General features: G+C 38.9%; 1 protein-coding gene across 1 annotated transcript in view; it reads left to right on the forward strand.

Moving 5' to 3' along the window:
* Positions 1-22,948, forward strand: part of LOC126237091 (disks large homolog 5-like) — a 212,172-nt gene that overhangs the window by 104,912 nt on the left and 84,312 nt on the right. The window contains exons 18-20 of the mRNA XM_049946894.1: positions 847-988; positions 3,529-3,652; positions 15,077-15,323. Coding sequence (XP_049802851.1) covers positions 847-988; positions 3,529-3,652; positions 15,077-15,323 — 513 coding nt within the window. The remainder of the gene's footprint in view (positions 1-846; positions 989-3,528; positions 3,653-15,076; positions 15,324-22,948) is intronic.

The following is a 22,948-nucleotide window of genomic DNA, read 5'->3' on the forward strand; positions in this document are numbered from 1 at the left end:
TTGTGTGTTTTTTTTTTATTATTATTTTCTAATTTGTATTCTTAATCTTTGTGGTCCTTAATGACATTAACATAACAATGAATTAAATGTTTTGACTTGTCCTATATCCAAATGTTACCAAACATCTGGAATATGACTGTTCTCTCTCTTACACAAGAGGGAAAACAGTGACTTCTCAGTATTTGGTTTACTTTTTTGAAGTAGCTATAATAGGTGCTTCTGTCTATTAATGTTTAAGCTGGTTCATTCCGCATCACTGGAAGCTGTCCTTGATGATAGCATTCACTGAAAATGATATGGGAATGAGAGTGAGATTTTGTCTAAGACTCCTTTATGATTTCTTTCTGTATTCCTCTAATTTTCAGATGCATTCTTTTTGACCATACTGTACTTGTCTATTTATTTACTGTTCCCTTATCTCTAATAAAGCTGTCAAAGAATTTGTTGTTTGGGACCTTTTTTCTAATTTTGTTACCATAGTTACCAGTTTGGTATCGTAGCCCACGCACTCTGCACCAAAATGTCATCCACCATCTGTTTACTGCCGTAAAAATTTCCAGTGCATCTTCAGGGAAACATTTCTTGATTTTGCCCCTAATATGGCAACTGATAACATTTGCAGAGGAAGGATCCTTCTGCTTTATAGTGGCAGTGCTTTTACCCCTTATTGAGGTATTTCTCAAAGTCAGTTGCTTATAGCTGAAATGCCAGTTGCTTAGTCATACATTCTGACAGCAGCAGAGTTTGTCAAAACACAGAGTGATTCACTGTTGTTTAAATGAAATGAAAATAATGTCTGTTTCTTGCATCAACAGGTAATTTAACTGAATTCTGTAATTTTTGCAGACCTGCACCTGGAGAATTGAGAAGAGTGCACATAGATAAATCAGCTGAACCGTTAGGAATTCAGATTTCCTGTTTAGAAAGTGGTGGTGTGTTTGTATCTACTGTGAGTGAGCATAGCCTGGCTTCGCAAGTTGGTTTGCAGGTGAGTGTAGTTTGGGGACTGAAAACACACTGTGCTTTTCCAGTGACTATACAATATGATTGAATGCTCTCATTTCATGTTCTTTCCTTGTTCTTCCTGCTATTGCACCTTTAACATAACTTGCTCACTGGTTGTAGTACCTGACACTGCAGAGTTCATTGAACTCCACTGTTATACACATTTCTGGTTGCTCCGTTATTCATTATATGATAAACTTACTCTTGTAAGGGCAGATGGGCAGTCATTGAAGAAACATGGTTCCCAGTGTTGTCATGCTTAAGAAAGCCATAGTCTCTTTTGAACTAGAGTAGAGAACCAAGCCGTGGGAAATCGGAAAGCAATGGTAACAACTCACAATATAGTTGAAGTGCTGAGTCACCAGTAGGAATATGACTAAAACTGAAAATGTTACTAGCTTTCAGATGAATCCTCTCTCAGAAGTAAACATACATACATCTTTACAGCTTCAATGTCATTGCTGACTACGTTGTAGCCAGCAAGGCCAGTGTAGCTGTGCAGGTGTGTGTGTGTGTGTGTGTGTGTGTGTGTGTGTGTGTGTGTGTGTGTGTTTTCATGTTTTCTCTGTCTCTGAAGAATAATTCATTTGAAAGCTAGCAATGATTTCAGTATTATTGATGTGCCTATCAACAACTCAACACATCACCTATATAGTGAGTTGTTACCCTCACAAGTTCTATGCACAATAGTAAAATAATTTATTAATGGCACAAGAACAACTTGGGGACAAAATAAAGTTTACAATTTAATTACTATAAGAATGACTTCTTAAGATGACTCCTCTTGGTCAGTACTAACTTCACTAACATAATTGGTACTGTATTTTATTTACTTCATTCTGGATAAAGTCTAAAGTTACTTGTTCAAACAAGAATCAACAATACTACTTTCAAACAGATGTGGAAATATACTGGATTAATTTTAAGTAAGAACATAAAATTATCTTTTCATGTCACTTTCAAGTTGAGATGATGCTGTACACTTTGATACACCCCCCTCAAAACTGGATTCTACATGCTATTTTGGACAATGCTTTATATGGGTTAAGCTCTATGAAGCTTTACTAACAAATACACACTGCTTGCTAATATTAACCTACGTACAGTTTCTCTAAGAGCTGGTGCTCATACGAGGTGTGGCTAGAAAAAAAACCGGACTAGTACTGGTGAAACAATAAAACGAATGCAATAAGGCTGAAAGTCGCGTGGCCTGTCACGTGACTCTCGCTCCGCCTACTGCTCGAGTTTCATCTGCCTCCTGCACTCAGTCTGCCCGTGGCGTCTGTTTTAAGTAGTTGACGTTTTGTCTGTGCGTCGGAAAATGTTGAGTGTACAGAAAGAACAGCGTGTTAACATCAAATTTTGTTTCAAACTAGGAAAATCTGCAAGTGAAACGTTTGTAATGTTACAACAAGTGTACGGCGATGATTGTTTATCGTGAACACAAGTGTTTGAGTGGTTTAAATGATTTAAAGATGGCTGCGAAGACACCAGTGATGACACTCGCACTGGCAGACCATTGTCAGCAAAAACTGATGCAAACATTGAAAAAATCGGTAAACTTGTTCGACAAGATCGCCGTTTAACAATCAGAGCAGTGTCTGAGTTAACAGGAGTTGACAAGGAAAGTGTTAGGCAGATTCTTCATGAAAGTTTCAACATGAACAAAGTGTGTTCAAAAATGGTTCCAAAGTGTCTCACAATTGAACAGAAGGAACGCCGAAGAATGATTTGTTCTGACATCTTAGAAAACATTGAAAGTGATCCCACCTTCTTACAAAATGTTATTACTTGTGATGAATCGTGGTTTTTTACTTACGATCCCGAAACTAAACGCCAATCGATGCATTGGAAAACTCCTGGTTCTCCATGACAAAAAAAAGCACGAATGTCAAAATCGAAATTCAAGGCAATGATGATTGTTTTTTTTTTTTTTTTTTTTTTTTTTTTTTTTTTTTTTTTTTTTTTTTTTGACATCAAAGGGATTGTGCACATTGATTGGGTACCAGAGGGACAAACAGTGAATCAGCATTACTACATTAGCGTCCTGGCTACCCTACGTGAGCGAGTACGGAGAAAACGGAACGATTTGTGGAGAAAAAAAGTCATGGATCCTTCACCAAGACAATGCCCCAGCTCACAGTGCGTTGTCAGTGAAGACGTTTTTGGCAAAACACAACATTCCCATCTTAGATCATCCACCCTACTCACCTGATTTGGCCCCCTGTGACTTTTTTCTTTTCCCTAAAGTCAAGTCAGCTTTGAAAGGAACTAGATTTGAGACTGTTGAAGCAGTAAAAGAAAAAGTGACGGAAGTAATGTATGGACTTAACGAAAATGATCTGCAGCATTGCTATGAACAGTGGAAAATTCGTATGGAGCGGTGTAGAGACCGAGGAGGAGAGTATATTGAAGGAGATAACATGAAATTGTAAATCATTGTAAATAAATGTTTTTTCCAGCATCAGTCCGGTTTTTTTCTAGCCGCACCTCGTATATTTAACTTTTTGAAATTTATTACAGGTTGGAGACCAGTTGCTTGAGGTGTGTGGCATAAATATGCGGAGTGCCACATACCAGTTAGCAGCTAGTGTTCTTCGGCAGTGTGGAAACTCTATTACTATGCTGGTGCAGTACAGTCCAGACAGTAAGTGTAATTGATTTTATCCATTTACCAATTTACAAGATGAGTAATAGTAATTGTGTACAAACATTCATTCTTTTGTTGTAGGAGGGTTCTGGTAAAATGTAAATGCTTTTGGATTAAAGGAGACCATTCACCAAAAAGCAGAAGCATCACATCTTCAATAGGCACATTCAAAAGAAAGAAGCCATGTTACCTTTTGGAATAATTCTTTTTTGGACTAGTGTAAAATACACACAGAAGATGCAGACATACACATGCATACATATATGCACCTGTTGCCTACATGGTTCTGGCAGGACAAACAGTGCCAGTTCTGCATTTTGACGGGTGGAAAAGGTTGTGCTGGGGGATGTGTCAGGTGGGGTGCATAGTAGGAGAGGGATTGAGAGTGGGTGGCTAATGGCTCAGAGGGAGGTAACCATTTGCTGGCTAAGAATGCGGGAAGGAGGGTGGAAGGTACGTGGGCTAGGCACATGAAGTGCAGTTGCCGTATCCGTTGTGGAGTGGAACACTTTTAAGGGGACATGGGAACAGAAATAGGTATGGGGTCAAAGAACAGGAGAGGGGAAACTCCAGTCCTGTTACAGGCTTACCTCACCCAACAAAGATGGGGGCGACCTGTGAAAGCAGCCAAGTCATATACCAACTCAGCTGCAAACACCACAAAGCTTCTTGTGTCAGTATGACTGCCAGTCAGCTTTCCACCAGGATAACTGGTTACTGCTAAACTGTAATCCATACTCACCAAAACCCACAAACCCAACAGTCCTGGACACGCCTTTGTAGCTCGCTGTTGTGCTCCCACTGAAAGAATTTCTGCTCTTGTTGACAAACTCCTCCAACCAATTGCCTGAAATCTTGCCTCCCATAACAAAGATTCTAACTACTTCCTTCACTGACTCTCCACCATCCCCACCCCTTTACCTCCTGAATCCCTACTCATCACTGTTGATGCCACCTCCCTATACACCAACATCCCCCATGGCCATAGCCTTGCCATTGTTGAACACTACCTTTCCCAACATCCTTCAGACTCCAAATCCACTACCCATTTCCTTACACACCTTACTAACTGTATCCTGACTCGCAACTTCGTCTCCTTTGATGGGAAGGTATACAAACAAATTCGTGGCATAGCCATGGGCACCTGGATGATACCCTTGTATGCTAACCTCTAACGGGCCATCTAGAGGAAAGCTACTTTGCATCCCAAAACTCCCAACCCCTAGTCTGGTTCAGGTGATAACTTCATGACCTGGACTCATGGCCAAGCCACCTCATCCTCATTCCTCCAGAACACCTCCTCTCCAATCTGGGGCACTCCTCAACCCAATGTGTCACATTCCTGGAGCCTGCCCTCTGCATTTCAACAGCTGTAATCACTTTCACACAAGAAAAACTCTCTCATGTGACCTAGCAACATGTGGGTGACGTAGCTGCAGTGATGAAAACTCCCTTGCTCGGTATGCTGGAGGTCCCATTCATAGACAGACACTACCTGACTAACCTAGTCCACGAACAGTTTTGATGATTTTCCTTTGTCATATCCTCATGCACACCCAGTTGTCCCACCAACCCCAAGAATCAGCTACGTAAGTGCAACATCCTTGTCACCCTAATAGTACCTTGGACTGGTACAGATGAACCGTATCCTTTATCAAGACTTTGATTTTTTTCTTGTCATCCCCTGAAATGAGGGAAGCTCTACCCAAGATCCTTCCTACTCCTTCTAAAGAAGAGTCCCATTGCTCACCCAACCTACACTATATCCTAGTCCATCCCTGTACCACTCTCAAACCCAATCCCTTGCCATATGCTGGGCCACCATTAAAAGCAGGCGTGTCATATACTAACTCTGCTGCAAACACTTCACAGAGTTTTATATTGATGTGATTACCAGCCAGTTGTCCACCAGGATGTATGGCCACCCCCAAGCAGTTCCCAATAGCAAAGCTGACCACCTGGTGGCACAACATGCAGCTGAGCGCAACAAACTCAATTTTAATGGCTGCTTAACAACCCGGGCCATCTGGATCCTTCCATGGACCATCAGCTTCTCTGAACTATGCAGATGAGTGATATCTTTGCGACGTGTCCTTCTCTTTCATAATTGCCCTGGCCTCAATCTCCAGTAACCCACTGTCCCCACACCCTCCACCCAACAGTTTTCCCTTCCTCTATCCAGCCACCACATCCCTATTCTTGTCCCCATGTCTCCTTCTGCATGCGCTGTGCCCCTCTGCCTCTGACAACTGTGCATCACAACCCCCCCCCCCCCCCCCTTATGTACCTGCTGCCTCTCCTTCCCACTGACTTCCTCCCTCTGAACTGTTAGCCACCCGCCTCCAATCCCTCTCTCTGTCTCCCTCTTCCTGTGCTTGACCCCACCTGACACAACCCTCACAACAATCTGTTCCGCCTGCTGAAGTGCAGAATTGGCACTGTTAGTTCAACTAGCACCATTGTGTGTGTGTGTGTGTGTGTGTGTGTGTGTGTGTGTGTGTGTGTTTTGCTCTAGTGTAAAAAAATGTTAACTCTGAAAGCTAGCACGTTTCCTTTCTTTTACGTGTGCCTACTGAGGACTCAGTGGTGTTGAATGGTGTCCTTTAATCCAACAGTATTTTTGTTCTCCTGTGATTTCCTGAAGTAGATTAGTATGGTTTTGTTTTACTCTGTGTTCATTAACATGGATCCAGTTATAATTTCTGCAAGATGCAAAGAGTCAGAGTCAAAAAATAACTTTAATAATTTTCTTGTTCCTCACGATATAAAAATTTTTCTTTATAGATACAAGGATTGGAACTTAAATAGTGGCAACTATTTATTCACAACCGCTTCAGAGCTATTCCAGAGATTTGACAGGCAATAGACTACTCCATTCGCACCATCAACAGAACAGGCTCTGCTGTTGGTATACTAGGCCTTCCACATTGCTGGCAATGGGTTCTACACAATGCTGGTGACTACTTTGAAGGACAGTACAGGTGCAAATATGTAACACTTTTGTATCGGTTGTGAATAAATAGTTGCCACTATTGAAGTTACAACCCTCGTATATAGTTTTCTGTTCTGTTGAAAAAGTAACACCATCTATTTTAGGATAATTTGATGTCATTTCAGGTGCCTGCAAAAAATGAATGATGTAACAGACTTCCACAAAAAGTATTTCTTTGAATTATTTGTAACCGTAAGCTAAACGTGACTTAAAATAAATGTTCATTAACTTCTGTTCTGCAATCTTGTATCAGGGCAACTAAACCATGGAAAGTGAGCTCAAGGTGAGCCAGTTTGGGGAAAAACTAACTTTCCTTGCTGTAGCAGAATTGATACAGGATTGCTTTGTATGAAGCCATGTATGTTTATTTTAAGGTTTTGAATACACTCCGGAAATATATTTTGCAGCAGTCAGTTACGCCATGCACGTCTCAAGATGGTATCATATTACCTCAAAATCAGTATTGTTCTGTTCAATTTGTAGTATTGAGACATACTACTGTAAGGAAAACTGTTTGTATTGTGAAGTCATCAGCAGCTGGAAACAACCTCTTGTGTTCTCTTTCCGTAAAGGAAGATACAAAATGTTTATTCATGTTGTACATACACTCATGTGCAGTTAATTTGAACACACAAACATTGTAGTATGTAACACTCCATTTTATGTTGACTATGGCAGTGATTTGCTGTGCTGCCAACTCCACGTGAGACTAAAAGTATCGAGCATACATTCAGTTCCACGGCCCTTCAACCACTGTCCACAACTTGTGGAGATTAATTGGAGCTGGTCGCAAGACATGCAGTTCTGACTTGTTGGCATCCCAGATGTGCTCACTAGGTCGGAGGTCTCGTAATCTGAGGAGTCACGCAAGCAACGCCATGTTGGTGGATGGTCCTTCAAACAATTGTGGCACAATTCAGGAGTGATCGAAGCACTGCACTATCTTGCTGAAGGTGCAGCTCACCTGCTGGGTCCTTTAGGTGACTAAATGGTTGCACATGATGATCAGGAGACTTGTATATCATTCGCTAATTACAGACAATGTCAGGCATGTCAGAAGCTTGTTTCATCCAATGTAAACATTCCATACACAAAAAAATCTCCACCACTTAAGTGATCAGTGCTTTGTTGGCAAGTGGCATGCATTGCTCACACGGTTGACCATGTAGAGGGGTATTTGTAAAGTTGTATCACATCAAAAAAATATGGTTTCATAAATAATTTTTTGTTTGTTTGAAGGCACATGTCTGGTTTCATGCTACACATTGAAATCACTGTGCACAGCACCATAGCAAGCTGCTAGAGGAGCTAAAACAAAATGGTGAGGCCATTAATAAAGAGGAGTATCATACTGCAATTCGTTTTCTGCATGTGAAGGGGGACAATGTGGTGACAATCCATACTGAGTCGGTGGAAGTGCACGACAACATGGCATCATCATCAACAGCATGACAGTGTTTAGGATGGTTTAGATGCTTCTGATGTAACACTAGTCTGAATGATGAAGAACAAAATGGCAGATCAGAAATCTCTGCAGGAGGCTGTCAAGAAGCATTGTGGGAAGCTGTCCAAATGGGGCACTCCGCATTGATGCCGCACCTCAGTCTGCACAACATACAATCATACATGCTGCCTCTTTGAACATTGAGATAAATTTGAACACAAAAAGCGATGCATGTGATGTACGGGAGAAATGGCAGATTCTATAAAAAGAAATATTTTATTCAAATTGATTAATACCACAGAGAGATAATGGACTTGTCAGAACTTACTTTCAGGCAGTGCTCCCAGTGCAGCTTATATGCTTATATGATACCCCATGATGAAGACAGTAACCCCACTTCAGGGAACTGCTGGTTCTTTCTTCACAGTAGACAGAAAAAAAGAGTTTGATTAGGTTGGAAAAGTGGGGGAGGTGATGTCAGGTCCCTCAAAGGTCAAGAGAGGAATTCCATCTTGTTTGAGGAGGAAAAGACCGAAGAGAGAAATGCAGATTCTCAGGTCAGCAAAAATTAAAACACACTATTGAAATCAGTTGTCAGATTATAGCATCAAATATTTAAAATAAGTATATATAAAATGGCAAAGAACTGGGAGAGTTGTTTTATGAAGCAGATGTACTACGCTAGGTACGCTTTGCACTAAAGCAGAAATGAATCTTAACAAAGTGACATGTTTTTGTCTTCATGTCTTCTACAGTTTTCATAAATGTTTTCTCATCATTTAAATTATAGCAGACACCAGGGACGTCCATCTCCATCTCCCCCTTGTCATGTAATTCATCTGTATTATTTTTCTTTTCTTTTTTGCCTTTAATTTTTATATTTTTCAGTGCAATCACACAAGCAGATACAAATGTGACTGATTTTATCTCCAAAAAATCATTTTTCCAAAATATTGTTTTTGAAGCTGTTACAATAATAGATAGAGGTCTGAATATGTTGCTTATATAATACTATTGGAAGTAATTAAGCTGTTAGTTTATATTTGGTATAGGAATTAACCTTGGCTGAGTAAAGATAACATATGCATTACATTAGAACGTGAAAGTGTGTTTTTCAAACAAATATGTTTCATTGTAGGCATAACCATAAAGTGGCACTTTTTCTTCCGTGCTCTAAATAAACTCCCATTGTGATATAGCATATTGGCGTACGGGGTGTTCAGTGTTTCATCCTCTGCCTGAGAAGTAAGGAGTATTTGATGAAAATGTTGCTGCGCACTGCTCAGCTGTGCATCAAGGAGCTATATCTGATGTAAGAGGCACTCCTCTCAAGTGCCAGAAGGTCTTATACACTGTTCATCATAGAACCATTCTCCAAAGAGAAAAAACATTAATAAAACAGTTTAGCGGTTCCAGCTCGTAATTTTACTGTGATAACATCATAAGTTTTGTGCTTCAAATTTTATCAATAGTAATTTTTTTATGATTTATTTAGGATGGGCACTTTGCTGCTGAAAAGAGATGATTGTGGCATCAAAATTAAATAAGACCATAAATTGTGTGAAGGTGATGACATCTGTGGAATGTCTGAAATCATAAACTAGTAAAGAGGGCCTCTCTAAAAGTGCATAGACATTGTTTGCCCTTCTGTTGCATGAAGTTATTCATGCAGGACAAATTTCTAATGATGCTGCATGCAACACTGTGTAGCCATTTAATGATTATTGCATGTGTGTGTGTGTGTGTGTGTGTGTGTGTGTGTGTGTGTGTGTGTGTAGATGGGGTGTGGGTGTGGAAAGGGGGGGGGGGGGCAGGAGTTTCACTCTGAAGAGAGATGCAAGTTTGTTTGTAACTTTAATTCCTGCACTCTTGGTTTTATTTATCTCATGTCCAGCAAGGATTTTGCAAAATTACATGAAGTGCAGTCTCTTACTAATTACAAGCTCTGTTCCAGATTGAAACAGTTGTATCTGTATTGCATTTTCTGTGTCCATGGGGGGCAGAGGCAGCACTGTTGCGTGTCAGAGCAACATGAGCAATTAGTATTATTATTGTGTACTATGAGTAGTTAGTATTATCACTGTATACTTGTGGTTTGTTTTTCTTGGGAGCTTTTTATTTTTGTTTACAAAAATGCTGGAGTAACATTATCAATTATCTCCATTTCAAAGGCACATGCTGTGCTAAGTTACTTCTCCACATTCTTTTGGAATCATTACAAAGATCTTCCAATACCCTTGTTTGTTTTATTTACCTAAAATGGTAAACTTTGTCTAGTGAAGAAGTGGAAGAACATGTAAAATAAGGGAAAGGGAACCGCTCACCTATAGCGGACTGATGCATGGAGCACAGGAACATATAACAGGAAACAGAATTCACACTAGCTTTCGAACTCCTGCTCTTTTTTTCAAGAAAAACTCCACACACACACACACACACACACACACACACACACACTCCTCTCCTGTGACTATGGCAAGACTAGAACCGGAAGAAGTACTTTGTGTTTACTTACTGACGTGAATTACTTTTGTAAAGCTGGGTTCTAGAACTGGAAGACAGATTTCAATGACAGCTCAAGACAGAAGTAATAAATGCTAAAATCACATTGTTGGTTCCTAAACTTTCTTGTTTTGTGTTCCTTGATTTGGCTTTGTTGCTTACTTTCTTAATTCATGATTAGCTTATTAGGCTACAACACTTCTCATTCCTTCAGTGATCGAGGGAACCATTGATCTTAAACCTAGGGTTTGTCTCGCCTTTTGTGTGTGTTTGTGTGAAAATAAATGTTGTTTACTTTATATAGGGTGTTTCAAAAAGAATGACCTGATCTTGGGTGGTAATAGTGATGAAGCGTGGAACATGTTGGCAAGGAAACGTTTGTTGTTTCAGTGGGCATAGCCATGGGGTTCAGAAAATTGCCGTTACATGTCACTCAGTGCATCTTCTCAGTTTGCAGTCGGTCAGAAATAAGATGGCATCCATTCAACAGAAGGCATTTAGTGTGCTGCAGTTTGCAAAAAGTGAGTCAGTGATTTGGGTCCAGCATGATTTTTGTTGGCATTTTGGCATTGATCCCCCTGCTGCCGAAAACATTCATTGTCAGTATCGCCAGTCTTAAGAGACATGATGCTTGTGCCAAAGTCCATGTCAACCTCGCACTTCTGATGACAATGTGGAAAGAATTCGACAGATGTTTGAGTGGAATCTATGAAATTCTACACCCTGTGCAAGCACAAAACTGGCAATGCCTTACACCTCTCTCTGGTGATAGTCAAGTCATTTGGTCTATAAACAATACCGACTGCAATTAGTGCCAGCTCTGCAGGTTGGTGATAAAAGGAAGCAGAGAAGGTGATACATTTTCAACATGGTCAATTTTCAGTGATGAAGCAACATTTCATGTTGACGGTAAAGTAAACCGACATAAAATGTGCACATAGGGACTCCAGAACTCTCATTACATTATTGAGCACAAAAGAGACTCACCTAAAGTGAACTTTTTTGGTGCTATTTTTCGCAAGAAAGTGTACGGTCCCTTCTTTTTCGAGGAAAACACAGTGAGTGGAATGGGCTCTCTTCATATGCTGCAGAACTGACCTTTTCCACAACTTCAGGAGCACTCTGATGACTTCATTTTCTAACAAATTGGAGCTCCACCCCACTCGCACAACAACATACATCATTTTCTTAGTGACACTCCACCTCACTACTGGATAGGGCGCACGGGATTGTGACAAGCTGCCCTGCATTCTTGACCTCCAAGATAGCCAGACAAGATCCCATGTGATTCTTTCTTGTGGGGATATGTGAAGGAAAGTGTGTTCATGTTCCATTTACCTCGTGACATAGAAGAAGTGAAGAACAGAATAACAGTTACCATAACATAAAGTTTGATAAATTTATCTGTTGTCTAGATGTTGTTTGTGCTGCTACTGGTGGACACACTGAACACTTGTAATACCGAAGCTAAAGCTTTAAGATTTTGTGAGTATCTTGCAATCTGTCGCATGTTTGTAGTGTGTTTTTATCAATAAATATGTAGTTTTGAAATCTGATCCTTTTTTTAAACACCCTGTATTATAATCTGTTCAACAGTGTTGTCATTGAAGCATTAAATTATTTATCAGTTATAGTAACCCTTGGCTGAGTGGTGTGCCAACTATGTGATAGACATACATTTGTTGAAGTAACAACTGTTTGTTTATTGACCATGAACTAAGTCAGTACAGCTTAGAGGATGAAGGTCCTCACATGAGGACAATAAAATGTCCTTATGTAGTGATGTGTAATGAAGGCCAGTGATGAAGCCCACTATCATCAGTAGTGGTGATGTACTAAAGAAGCGGGCCATCTGGAGTGGCTGTCAGATGGGAGTGACTTTGACGTTGGCAAAGGACACAAGTCCAGTGTAGTGGGACCTTGCCGAGGGTCTGACGTAGGGTTAGTTGCTGTGATCCTAGCGAAGCCGTGGGGCGGCATAGCCGATGGGTAGCAGCAGTGGCATATGTTGTGATCCAAAGTGTAGGCTCAAGGACGACTGGTACTTGGTCTGGAGCCTGAAGCTGAACTGCTGTTGAGATGTTGAATGGTGACCTAAGTACCCGTCAGTAGAGGAATACTGGTGCAGTGTCATGTGGACATAGGAGCGCGTGGATATGAATAGGCACCTGTGACTGCAGCCCTGTTTACCATGATTTGCATGCCATGTATTGGTGTGGCTTGTGCACCTGGACACTGTGGTGGCTGCAGGAGGCTTGGTGGTAAACAGCACAGCGACTCTTCTTTTGATAACCAACCTCCTGAGGTAAGGGAGGTGTCATAGCTGGCTCTCAGAGCATATCCATGAATGAGGTAGCCCAATGTGCAGTGGTCCAGTGCTGCAAATACTACATCCCTCTCCCCTCGAGGGAGGTGGTGTAACTATCTCAGAGAAATGCAGCTTCCAGGGAAAGAGGCACCAGACAGCCACCAGAACTAGCTAGAACAAGACAACAACAGAACCAATCACTGTAGACAAAATTTGATCCTGACACAAGAAGCATGCCATGGCCATGTAGGGAAGTGGTAACAAACTATCTTAAGTCAGTGGCAGGGAAGGCTTGGGTGGAGGCTGGGATGGAAGTGAAGTGTCCACAGAGGCACAACACAAGCCTGGAATAACACAAAATGGGATTGGAGATGCCAGTGGGGTGCCTGTGTGAAAGCAAAGATGGCCATGTAGGAGGCAGGTACGGAGGCTGCTACTTCCGGGAACAGCAATGGGAAGGCCCACCGTGACAGAGCCAGCAATGACAGCAGGAAAGGCTGCTTGGTTGGCTGCGAAGGTGACCACAATAACAGTGACGGGGACAGATTTGTGAGGGCAGGCTGTGATAGTGGTGGTGATGACTGGATGGCTGGTGAGTGTACGGGCACCAGTGTAACAAGGTTGGTGAGTACAGGGGCACCTGCTGTGACACGGCAGGCAAGGATAGGAGGGCTGACTGCGACAGGACTGCAACAAAAAGATAGTCGTTTGATGGCGTTACCTGAGAGGGCTATGCTGGTACCAGAGGGGCATCTGACATTGAGCTCTGTGAACAAGAACAGAGTGGCACTGTATGACAGCATTGTAACTAACTTAACGGTAGATGGCCCACACATACACAAAAACTAGATACCAGTGTGAATGTTGTGGAAAAGAGCTGGAGAACTTTAAGTGTATTGAATGGTGGACTGCAGGAGGTCCTGAGTTGCCCAAACCCTGAAGTGAAGGGCTGGAAGCAACATGAGTTCTGGAGAGGGGAAAATACACTACAAATGAATTAGAACTTGAATATACCCAGAGACACGAGAAATACACAGATTGACAAAAAAGGGAAGAGGGAAGAGAATGCACATAGGGTAAAGTTATGAATGAACCACCAGACTACACAGAAGAGAGAACATTGCCAAGAAGTTGCATGCATCTGCTGAGAAATATGAACACGAATTGCTACGGAATGCCTACCAGAAGTGAGACAAGCAAACAAATGAACATAGATACAGAATCCAAGAATAGAATAGTCCATGTCCAGTACATGAGCCATCAGTGGGAAGAAGGCTGGCCATGACTGCATTGCGACATGGCTTGGTGTAGCAAAGGGAAGGCAGCTGGGTGACGGACAAGACCAAGAGCTGGTGCTGCAGCCAGGGAACCATGAACAGGGGCTGGAGTGGGTGAATCTTGAGCGAGCACTGCACTTTAAGTATTACACATATCATGTAACCATTATCATCATCAGCTGAAGTATATGGCAAACACGGGAAGAGCACTGTATCATGAAACCAATTACTTTCATCACCAATATTAGCGCTTGGCTGAATGATGTGCTGAGTGAGAGATTGAGATGCACACATTGAAGTAACAACAGTTTGTTTATTGACCATGAACTAACTCTCTAGTACAGCTTAAAGGATGAAGGTTCACACGAGTACAGCCGAAATGTCCTTCTGTAGTAATGCATAGCAAAGGCCACTATGATGAAGCCCAGTCTCGTCGTTAGTGGCAATGAGTTGGTGTTTCTTCTGGATTGGTTGTCGGACAGCAGCAGCTGTGATCCTGTCAAACCCCATAGGTATAGTGTAGCAGGACTTTCCAGAGCAGCTGATGTGTGGTCAGCGGCTATGGTTCTAGCAAAGGTGTGGGATGGCATGGCTGATACGTAGCAGAAGTGGCAGGTGTTGTGGTCCGAAGCATAGGCTTGAGGGCAGCAGGTATGTATAATGCGCTTCTCTATATGATTTCCACTGGATGGTAATCCCTATGACTGTGAAATCTGCTTACTTGAGAACGTTATAGAATTTATCATGAAGTTACCAAAATTTAAAAGTTTATCTAGCTGTGGCAGTAATAATGAGCAGTAAAATAAAGAAGAGGGAAAGTTCAAAGGAAGCAGATTACTTGTTTCAATTGGAGAACTCTCCATACATGATAAAAATAATTACTTTTGTGTGTTTACAGAGTACCACGAGCTAGAGGGATCGGTAAGTTCTAGTAGTGATGAGAGTCCATCCCATTCTGGCTCGCCTACACCATGCAATTCTCCTGACACAACCCGTAAGCCTACACCATTGCAGTTGGGGGAATTGCCACCATCTGCAATCTGTAATCTCCGTAGTGGTACGACACCATCAGGTCATGGGACCCTAACCAGAAGCAAAATTGCCCAAGCTGTTTCATCTCTCACACGTCAGAATGCTACCACCAGGTAATCATAACATTTCCTCATGTTTTATGTTTCTTGGCTATAGTCACACCACACAAGCTTATCTTAAGCAGCAGTACAGTTTAGTGGTGTGTCTCCATCTCTGGTTTTCTATCTGACATCTGTGATTTATGTCAGTTATTGGCTACCAGCTATTTGCTGTTTTACTTTGACATGATTGTGACACATAAATAAGGGTGGAAAACAATTATTTTATTTTATTGCCAATTTCAGTGTTATTTTGTGCCAGCTTATTTTTTTTTCAAGCATTATGTGTTCTTCATTTTTGTCTTATTTCATTTTTTCAGTGTTATATTGAAAATGAAAACAAACCTATCATCTAAATTATATTTATTGTCATTACATTTACAATGAAACTTTGCTTTTACACTTTTCAAGGGACTTCAGAAAATGGTGTAAAATGTGGGAAATAACTTTTTAAGCAATAAAAGTTATGTATAGGGTCCCCCCTTTCATTTTCATAGTGTATTTATGATATATATGCGTAGTAGGCATTATCCAGTAAAGGTTATCTGCATTTACTATTATGTTTATCCAATAACGTAATTGGAACTGGAAAACTGTCTTGGAAGTAGAAATGTTTGACTTGATTTTATCATAATTCATGTTTTGGAAAGCATGCAGTTGTGTCATTCATTATCTAAATCATGAAACACCAAATAAATTACCTATTTTTTCATGTTTAGAGCAAAGGTGTCCCAACAATTTAGTCTTACTATCAAGCACAAGTATTTATATACGTATTTGTGTGATGTTTGCATATGTGATGATCTGTGTCTCTTGCAATCTAGTTGTCATTTGAGATAATAAGACACACACACACACACACACACACACACACACACACACACACACACAAAAAGAACGTTTGTGTTAACTATATTAATTCTAATCTGTTTAAAAAAAATTGCAAAAGAGAGCATTGTCCTAGCATCACAGATTCTTTGTTAGTCATTATTCTGATGATCCACCAACACTTCACTATAGTGTGAAAATGATTGCTGGAAGTCTGTAATTGAACATGGAAGCCAAACTGCTTTCAGCACAACAGCAGACATTTGACATAGTCTACACTTTGTTCTGGCACTCTAAGTTGCTTTTCCCCTAACTTTTGAAGGGGTTGCGTCCCTTCAGACTACATTACAGAGATATGCCATTTCAGGTGTACATAACAGGTTCTTAGCTACAACAGCATTAATAGAGTTCATTGTTATCATCCTAAGTTTGGAACAAGAACACACACACACACACATACACACACACACACACACACACACACACACACACATATGCAAATGCAACTCGTCCAAATAGACCACAGTCTCTGGCAGCTGAAGCCAGACTGTGAGCAGCAGCACATGATGAGAGATGCAGCCGGGTGGTGGGGGTAAGGATGAGGTTGAGGCAGCGATGGGGAGGAATACTAGGGTATGGCTGAGGAATGACGAAGTGCTGATTGTGGCAGTGTACAGGGATGAGGTGGGGAGAGGGTAGAGCAGTTAGGTGTAGTCGGGAAGTTAGATGTAGTGAGGGGCAAGGGTAGTGGAAAAGGAGGAAAGTAAAGCGACTGAAGGTGTGATGGTGAATTAGAGGTCTGCATAGTATTGGAATGGGAACTAGGAAGTGATTAGATTGGTAAGGACATTGACTAATGGAGATTGAGATCAGGAGGGTTATGGGAACGTAGGATTTATTGCAGAGGGAGTTCCTACATGTGCATGTTGGTGTGAAGGATCCAGATGGCCATGCTGTGAAGCAGTCATTGAAATGATGAACATCGTGTTGGGTGGCGTTGCTCAGCAATGGGGTGGTCCTGCTGTTTCTTGGCCACCATTTGTCGATGGCCCTTGAAATACGCTATCCTGGCTAAGACACAAGTTGAAAATATGGTCACTATTTTTTATTTACTTAAAGTTGCCATATTTCGTGACAGTACCTTTTCCGTTAGACGTTTGCAAGGCGATATTAGTCTTGGCTTCAGTTGTCTAAGTATGATTCCACAATGCATCTTTGTCGGCTGCAGAAATGACGTGGTTCAACGTGTTTGCCTCATTTTGGTGTTTCAAATACCATTTCTTCAAATGTAGTTTCTTTTTTTATGGTTAATACAAAAAAAATAGTAACATAATTAAAAATTATTTATGACGGCGACCTTCACATTGTTCTTCCGTCAACACACACCAAGAGTTAGCTGCCGACTGACTAAAGTCAAAGACGACTCCAGCGTCAAAGATATTTTACACAACACACAAGCTTCCACTTGTAATCAGTCTCTTTGCTATTCTTCATTACATTTACTAATAGTAATCAATATGCTTTCACTCTCAAAAACATAAGTAAATTAACATATAATAAGGCAAATTACAATAAATTCTGACAAAAAGTATAAAAAAAAATTTGCAATTTGGTATCGACAAATACAGTAAAAAAAAAAAAATAACATCTCCCAGATCCATTACAACTGCTCCCCAGGGCTTTTGTTGTTATGGACATATACAACAAAATCCCGACCATACTCAGTGATGGATCTGTATTACACAATTAGTACATTAATGATGCAGTCTGATAACCTCATCCAAATTTGGACTCTTTGAATCTGTGGACTTGTTACTGGCTGTTGTTGCAATGATACTTCCCCATCAATACCATACACAAAAAAATTCAAGTAAAGAAATTATTTGACATGACAAATATACATGGTATAAAACATACATGAGAAATATTCTAACATACAGCATACAGATTGAAAATAATAGGAAGGTAAAACTCATTTCCTAGAATAAGATTTAAATTTTTTTTTATATTAATGTTAATTTCATTATGCTTACGTATTGTAACAGTAAAAATGATACTGGGCATATATAGTGTAGTGTTTTTTTAATATATATATATATATATATATATATATATATATATATATATATATATATATATATAACAGAGGGAAACATTCCACGTGGAAAAAATATATCTAAAAAGAAAGATGATGAGACTTACCAAACAAAAGCGCTGGCAGGTCGATAGACACACAAACAAACACAAATATACACACAAAATTCAAGATTTCGCAACAAACTGTTGCCTCATCAGGAAAGAGGGAAGGAGAAGGATTCCCTCTTTCCTGATGAGGCAACAGTTTGTTGCGAAATCTGAATTTTGTGTGTATATTTGTGTTTGTTTGTGTGTCTATCGACCTGCCAGCGCTTTTGTTTGGTAAGTCTCATCATCTTTCTTTTTAGATATATATATATATATATATATATATATATATATATATATATATATATAAATAAAATGATACTGGGCATATATAGTGTAGTGTTTTTTTTAATATATATATATTACTTTGATTTTTTATTATTTATTTTTTTATTCATGTTTTTTTGTATATCTTTTTTTGCTAATGATTTTCTTTTTAAATTTTTTTACTCATGTTTTTTTTTAAATTTTTTTTTGCTTATGATTTTCTTCTTTTAGTACAGCTATAGATACATCAGTATTATCTAAATTTTTTGCAATTATTTATGTACACTTGCCTCTCTACTACAATATTACTACAAGTCACATTCTTGTGAAGAGTACTTTTGCTCCCCACAACATCAGTATAAACAACAATAAACTGCTCATATATCATGAGGCTTTATCTACAATTGGTTTTGAAACTTATACCTTTGCATGCATGTCCTCACATGCATGCCTTCACCCACAGGGAAGACTTAGCTTCCAAAAATTAGAAACATTCCGAAATGCTCACTATGGAGACTTTTTTTTGTAAAAAAAGTAAAAATAAATCTTTCGCTCATTCTTTGTTACAACAGTGTTTTTTCATCAGTTTCAATTAACATGTGACTTCAAATTATTAATTTATACATGCAAATATACATACTTGTTTGTACATGCAGTTTTGTTCTAACAAGCGTATTCCAGTGGAGGACTTTTGTTTTAGATGATAATAAGTTATTTAAATTTTGAAATTATGATTTCTGTTTATACAGTTTCAAAGAGACAACATTCCTGAGACCAAATAATTTCTTTGACTTAGGATACACCAAACGATAAGCATTAGGGTGTGGATTTTCTATGACTTTTCTCATGCTTGAGCAACATTCTGCTTGCAAATGCTATGCTACAATGTATCTTAACTCCATTCTCTACTCTTTCTTGAAATAACTCTGCTCCAAGCCCATAATTACTGCTATCAGTGTTCAAACAAAATGGTAAATTAAAACCAGGTCTGTGTAATAAGTGTTGCTTCCTCAACTCTTGCTTAATTTTATCAAACTCTTCCTGACAACTTTTATCTCAAACCCAAACAGTGTTTTTCTTAAGTAACTGACTTAAACATGGTGCATTCAGACTCTGATCACTTATATGTTTTCGGTAATAACCACATAACCCAAAGAACGACTTTAATTGTTTTTTAGTCTTAGGAATAGGAATTTCTGAAATTGCTTTAATTTTTTCTGGATCTGCCAAAATTCCCTTGTCTGTGACAACATGGCCCAAAAATTTTAATTCAGAAACTGCAAATTTACATTTCTCTAATTTCAATGTCATCCCCCCTTTTCTAAGTTTTTCACAAACTGACTTCAAAATCGAAAAATGTTCCTCCCAGTTTTGCCCTGTAACCAAAATGTCATCTACATAAATTATTAGTTTAGACGCAAGTTCTTGCCCCAGTCCATGATCCACAGCTCTTATAAATTCGGAAACAGAAGAATTTAACCCAAATGGCACAACACAATATTGGTAACTCTTACCATTGTACAAGAAAGCAGTATATTTTCTAGAATTAACCGAAAGTGATACCTGATGAAAACCCGAAGTTAGATCCAAACTTGACATATATTTTATATCTGTAAATTTATAGAGTAACTCATCAATATTTTCGGGATGGTCTGTCTGTCTGAACAAAATTTTGTTTAAGTGTCTAGAGTCCAAAACCAATCTTACTCCACCATCTTTTTTCGAAACTACTACTAGAGGATTATTATATGCACTGATACTCCTTTCTATTATATTACATCCTTCCATCTTTTTCAGCTCTTTCTCAACAGTAGGTCTTTTTGATATTGCAATACTGTATGGTTTTATGAAAAATGGTTCATGAGGTTTTACCTGAAGCTCACACTGATAACCCTTTACCCTACCAGGTATGTCACTGAAAACATCACTGTATTCCCACAGCAGATTTTCTAACTGTTGTTTTTGCTCCCCAGATAAATTTTGCGGTTATGAAATTTTCAAATTTACTAAATTCCCAAATTCAACTTCATCAGTATCAAATCTATGAGTTTCAATATTCTCCAATCTATTTTCTTTTAGTAAATTGACACTGTCAAAATTTCCATTACTCTGATCACCAAGTGTGTTCACAAAATTTGTCTGAATGTATTCCCTTTCACTAGTTTCTATCAAAAGTTTTCTTCCATCCCAATCAAATGCTGTATTTACTTTTACTATCCAATTCATACCCAAAAGAAAATCCTCATTAAATTCCTGAATTACAAAACATCCATGTGTGAACAACTTGCCTTCAATTAAAAATGTCACTAAAGCCTGGCTTTTTACCAATTTACTGCTCTTCCCAGTAGCACCTTTTATCTTTACCCCAACAACTGGCATTTCAACATAATCTTTCCCCACTTTCAATTTCTTGCTTAACCTTTCAGATATTCCCGAGATCTCACTTCCTGAATCAATTAAACATTTACCAATCCATGACCCAATTTGAACTTTTATATAAGGACTGCAAAATTGATCACTTTTCTCAGAACCTGTATCCTCATGTAATAAATCACTTCCAATTTCCCCAAACCTATACTTATCAGAATCATATGGTATATCATTACATGTATTATTTGTCACAGTTATAAAATTTGCACAAGATACAAAATTGTCATTAGTACTCTCTATTATCTCAAATAGCCAAGAATTTTCATCCAAATCACATTGTATACTATTGAAGTACTTATCCTTCAGCTTTTCAAAAATAAAATATCTCATCTTTTTCCACCACTCAGGACATACAGTTTCACATACATTAATAAGCATCTTTCTAAAGTTCTTGTCAAAAGAAATAGTTTCACTGTTCAGCCATATATTCATAAGAAAAATGTGTGTATCATTAGTATCTGTAAAAGTTTCACTTAGGCTAGAAGTTATATATGTGTCATCATTATTTGTGTAGTCAGATTCTTTACCAACAACATCAAAATTCACACTTTCACATACACCCAGCTTGTGAGCCTTATTCATCCTGGTAACATCCTTGGGAATTTCTATAATATTCTCACTATTTAATCCATTTTCAACCATGTATATACCCAACTCCCTATTTAAACTAATGAAATACCTTTCCTCAACATCATCATCAATACCATTACCATCATTATCAACTTTATCATCAACATCATTATCATTACACATATTCAGGTCATACAAATTCAAATTATCCCCCAAAATATTATTTCCCCTTTCTAAAGTTACCAGATCCCTTTCACCAATATTTTCATTGTCACAGCATGCATTCTCTCTTTCATTCACACACGTCTCTGAACTACTACAAATTACATCATCTGACAAAGTGTTGTTCTTTTCTGCCCAAGTGTAAAACTCTGTTAAATTAAATGAATCACAATTACTTTTATCTACTGTATGTTCTTGTGTACTGAAAATGTTATCTTTATCATCATTATTTTCCTCTTGAAATTTCTTCAATAAGTAACAACTAATGACCTCATGTGATAGCTTAGGTTTGGAACTGTCATGTTTGGGTTTATGATAGTCACATCCATTGGTCCTTTCATCATGCTCACCTTCTGCCTCAACCTTGCGGACCTTCAAGGGTGCATCTACTCGTTTTTTATTTCCGGTTCCTGTTTGAACTGCTGATTGTGGTTCTGCCAATGTCTCTGATCAACATTTCTGTTCCCATTCCTATGCCAAACATTACCTGATTGTTGGTAGTTTCTATTGTACTGATATCTAACAAAATTTCTGTGATTTTGATCCCCAAAGTGTTCTCTATTTTGTTGATTATTTCCGCGAAAATCATGTTCTTGTTTTGAATAAAAATTATGATCCTTCTTCTGAAAATTGTTATATCCCCCTGAATTTTGACTGACACCATGATAATTGTTTTGTTCCCTTTTTTGAAAGTTGTCATTTCCCCAATTTTGACCATTACCTTTCTGAGTAAACCCACTGTGTGTTCTTGTTACCCTATCCAACTTTTCAATATAATTGAGAAACTGCTCTACATTACTATCAGGACAATGAACTAAACACAACTGCATTGCTGATGGCAATCTTCTCTTTAAGGTATCAATTTTGATCAAGTCATCCAAAGGTTTTGTTAAATGAATAAGTTTTTGAAGTTCACTTTTGCAAAATTGTTTCATGTTCCCATCTGATTCTCTATAGTTTCTCCCATTCAAAAATTCACTTTTGATTCTAGTTTGTTTAAGATCATCCCAAAAATTTTCCAGAAATTTGGATTCAAATTCTGAAAAGGTCATCCCCAAAGTTACAATGTGGTTTGCCCAAGTCAAAGCTTCCCCTTCCAAGAATTTTTTCACAAATTTAATTTTCATATCATCTGGTGA

The sequence above is a fragment of the Schistocerca nitens genome, chromosome 2 (assembly GCF_023898315.1).
Source record: "Schistocerca nitens isolate TAMUIC-IGC-003100 chromosome 2, iqSchNite1.1, whole genome shotgun sequence".
NCBI classification, from domain to species: domain Eukaryota; kingdom Metazoa; phylum Arthropoda; class Insecta; order Orthoptera; family Acrididae; genus Schistocerca; species Schistocerca nitens.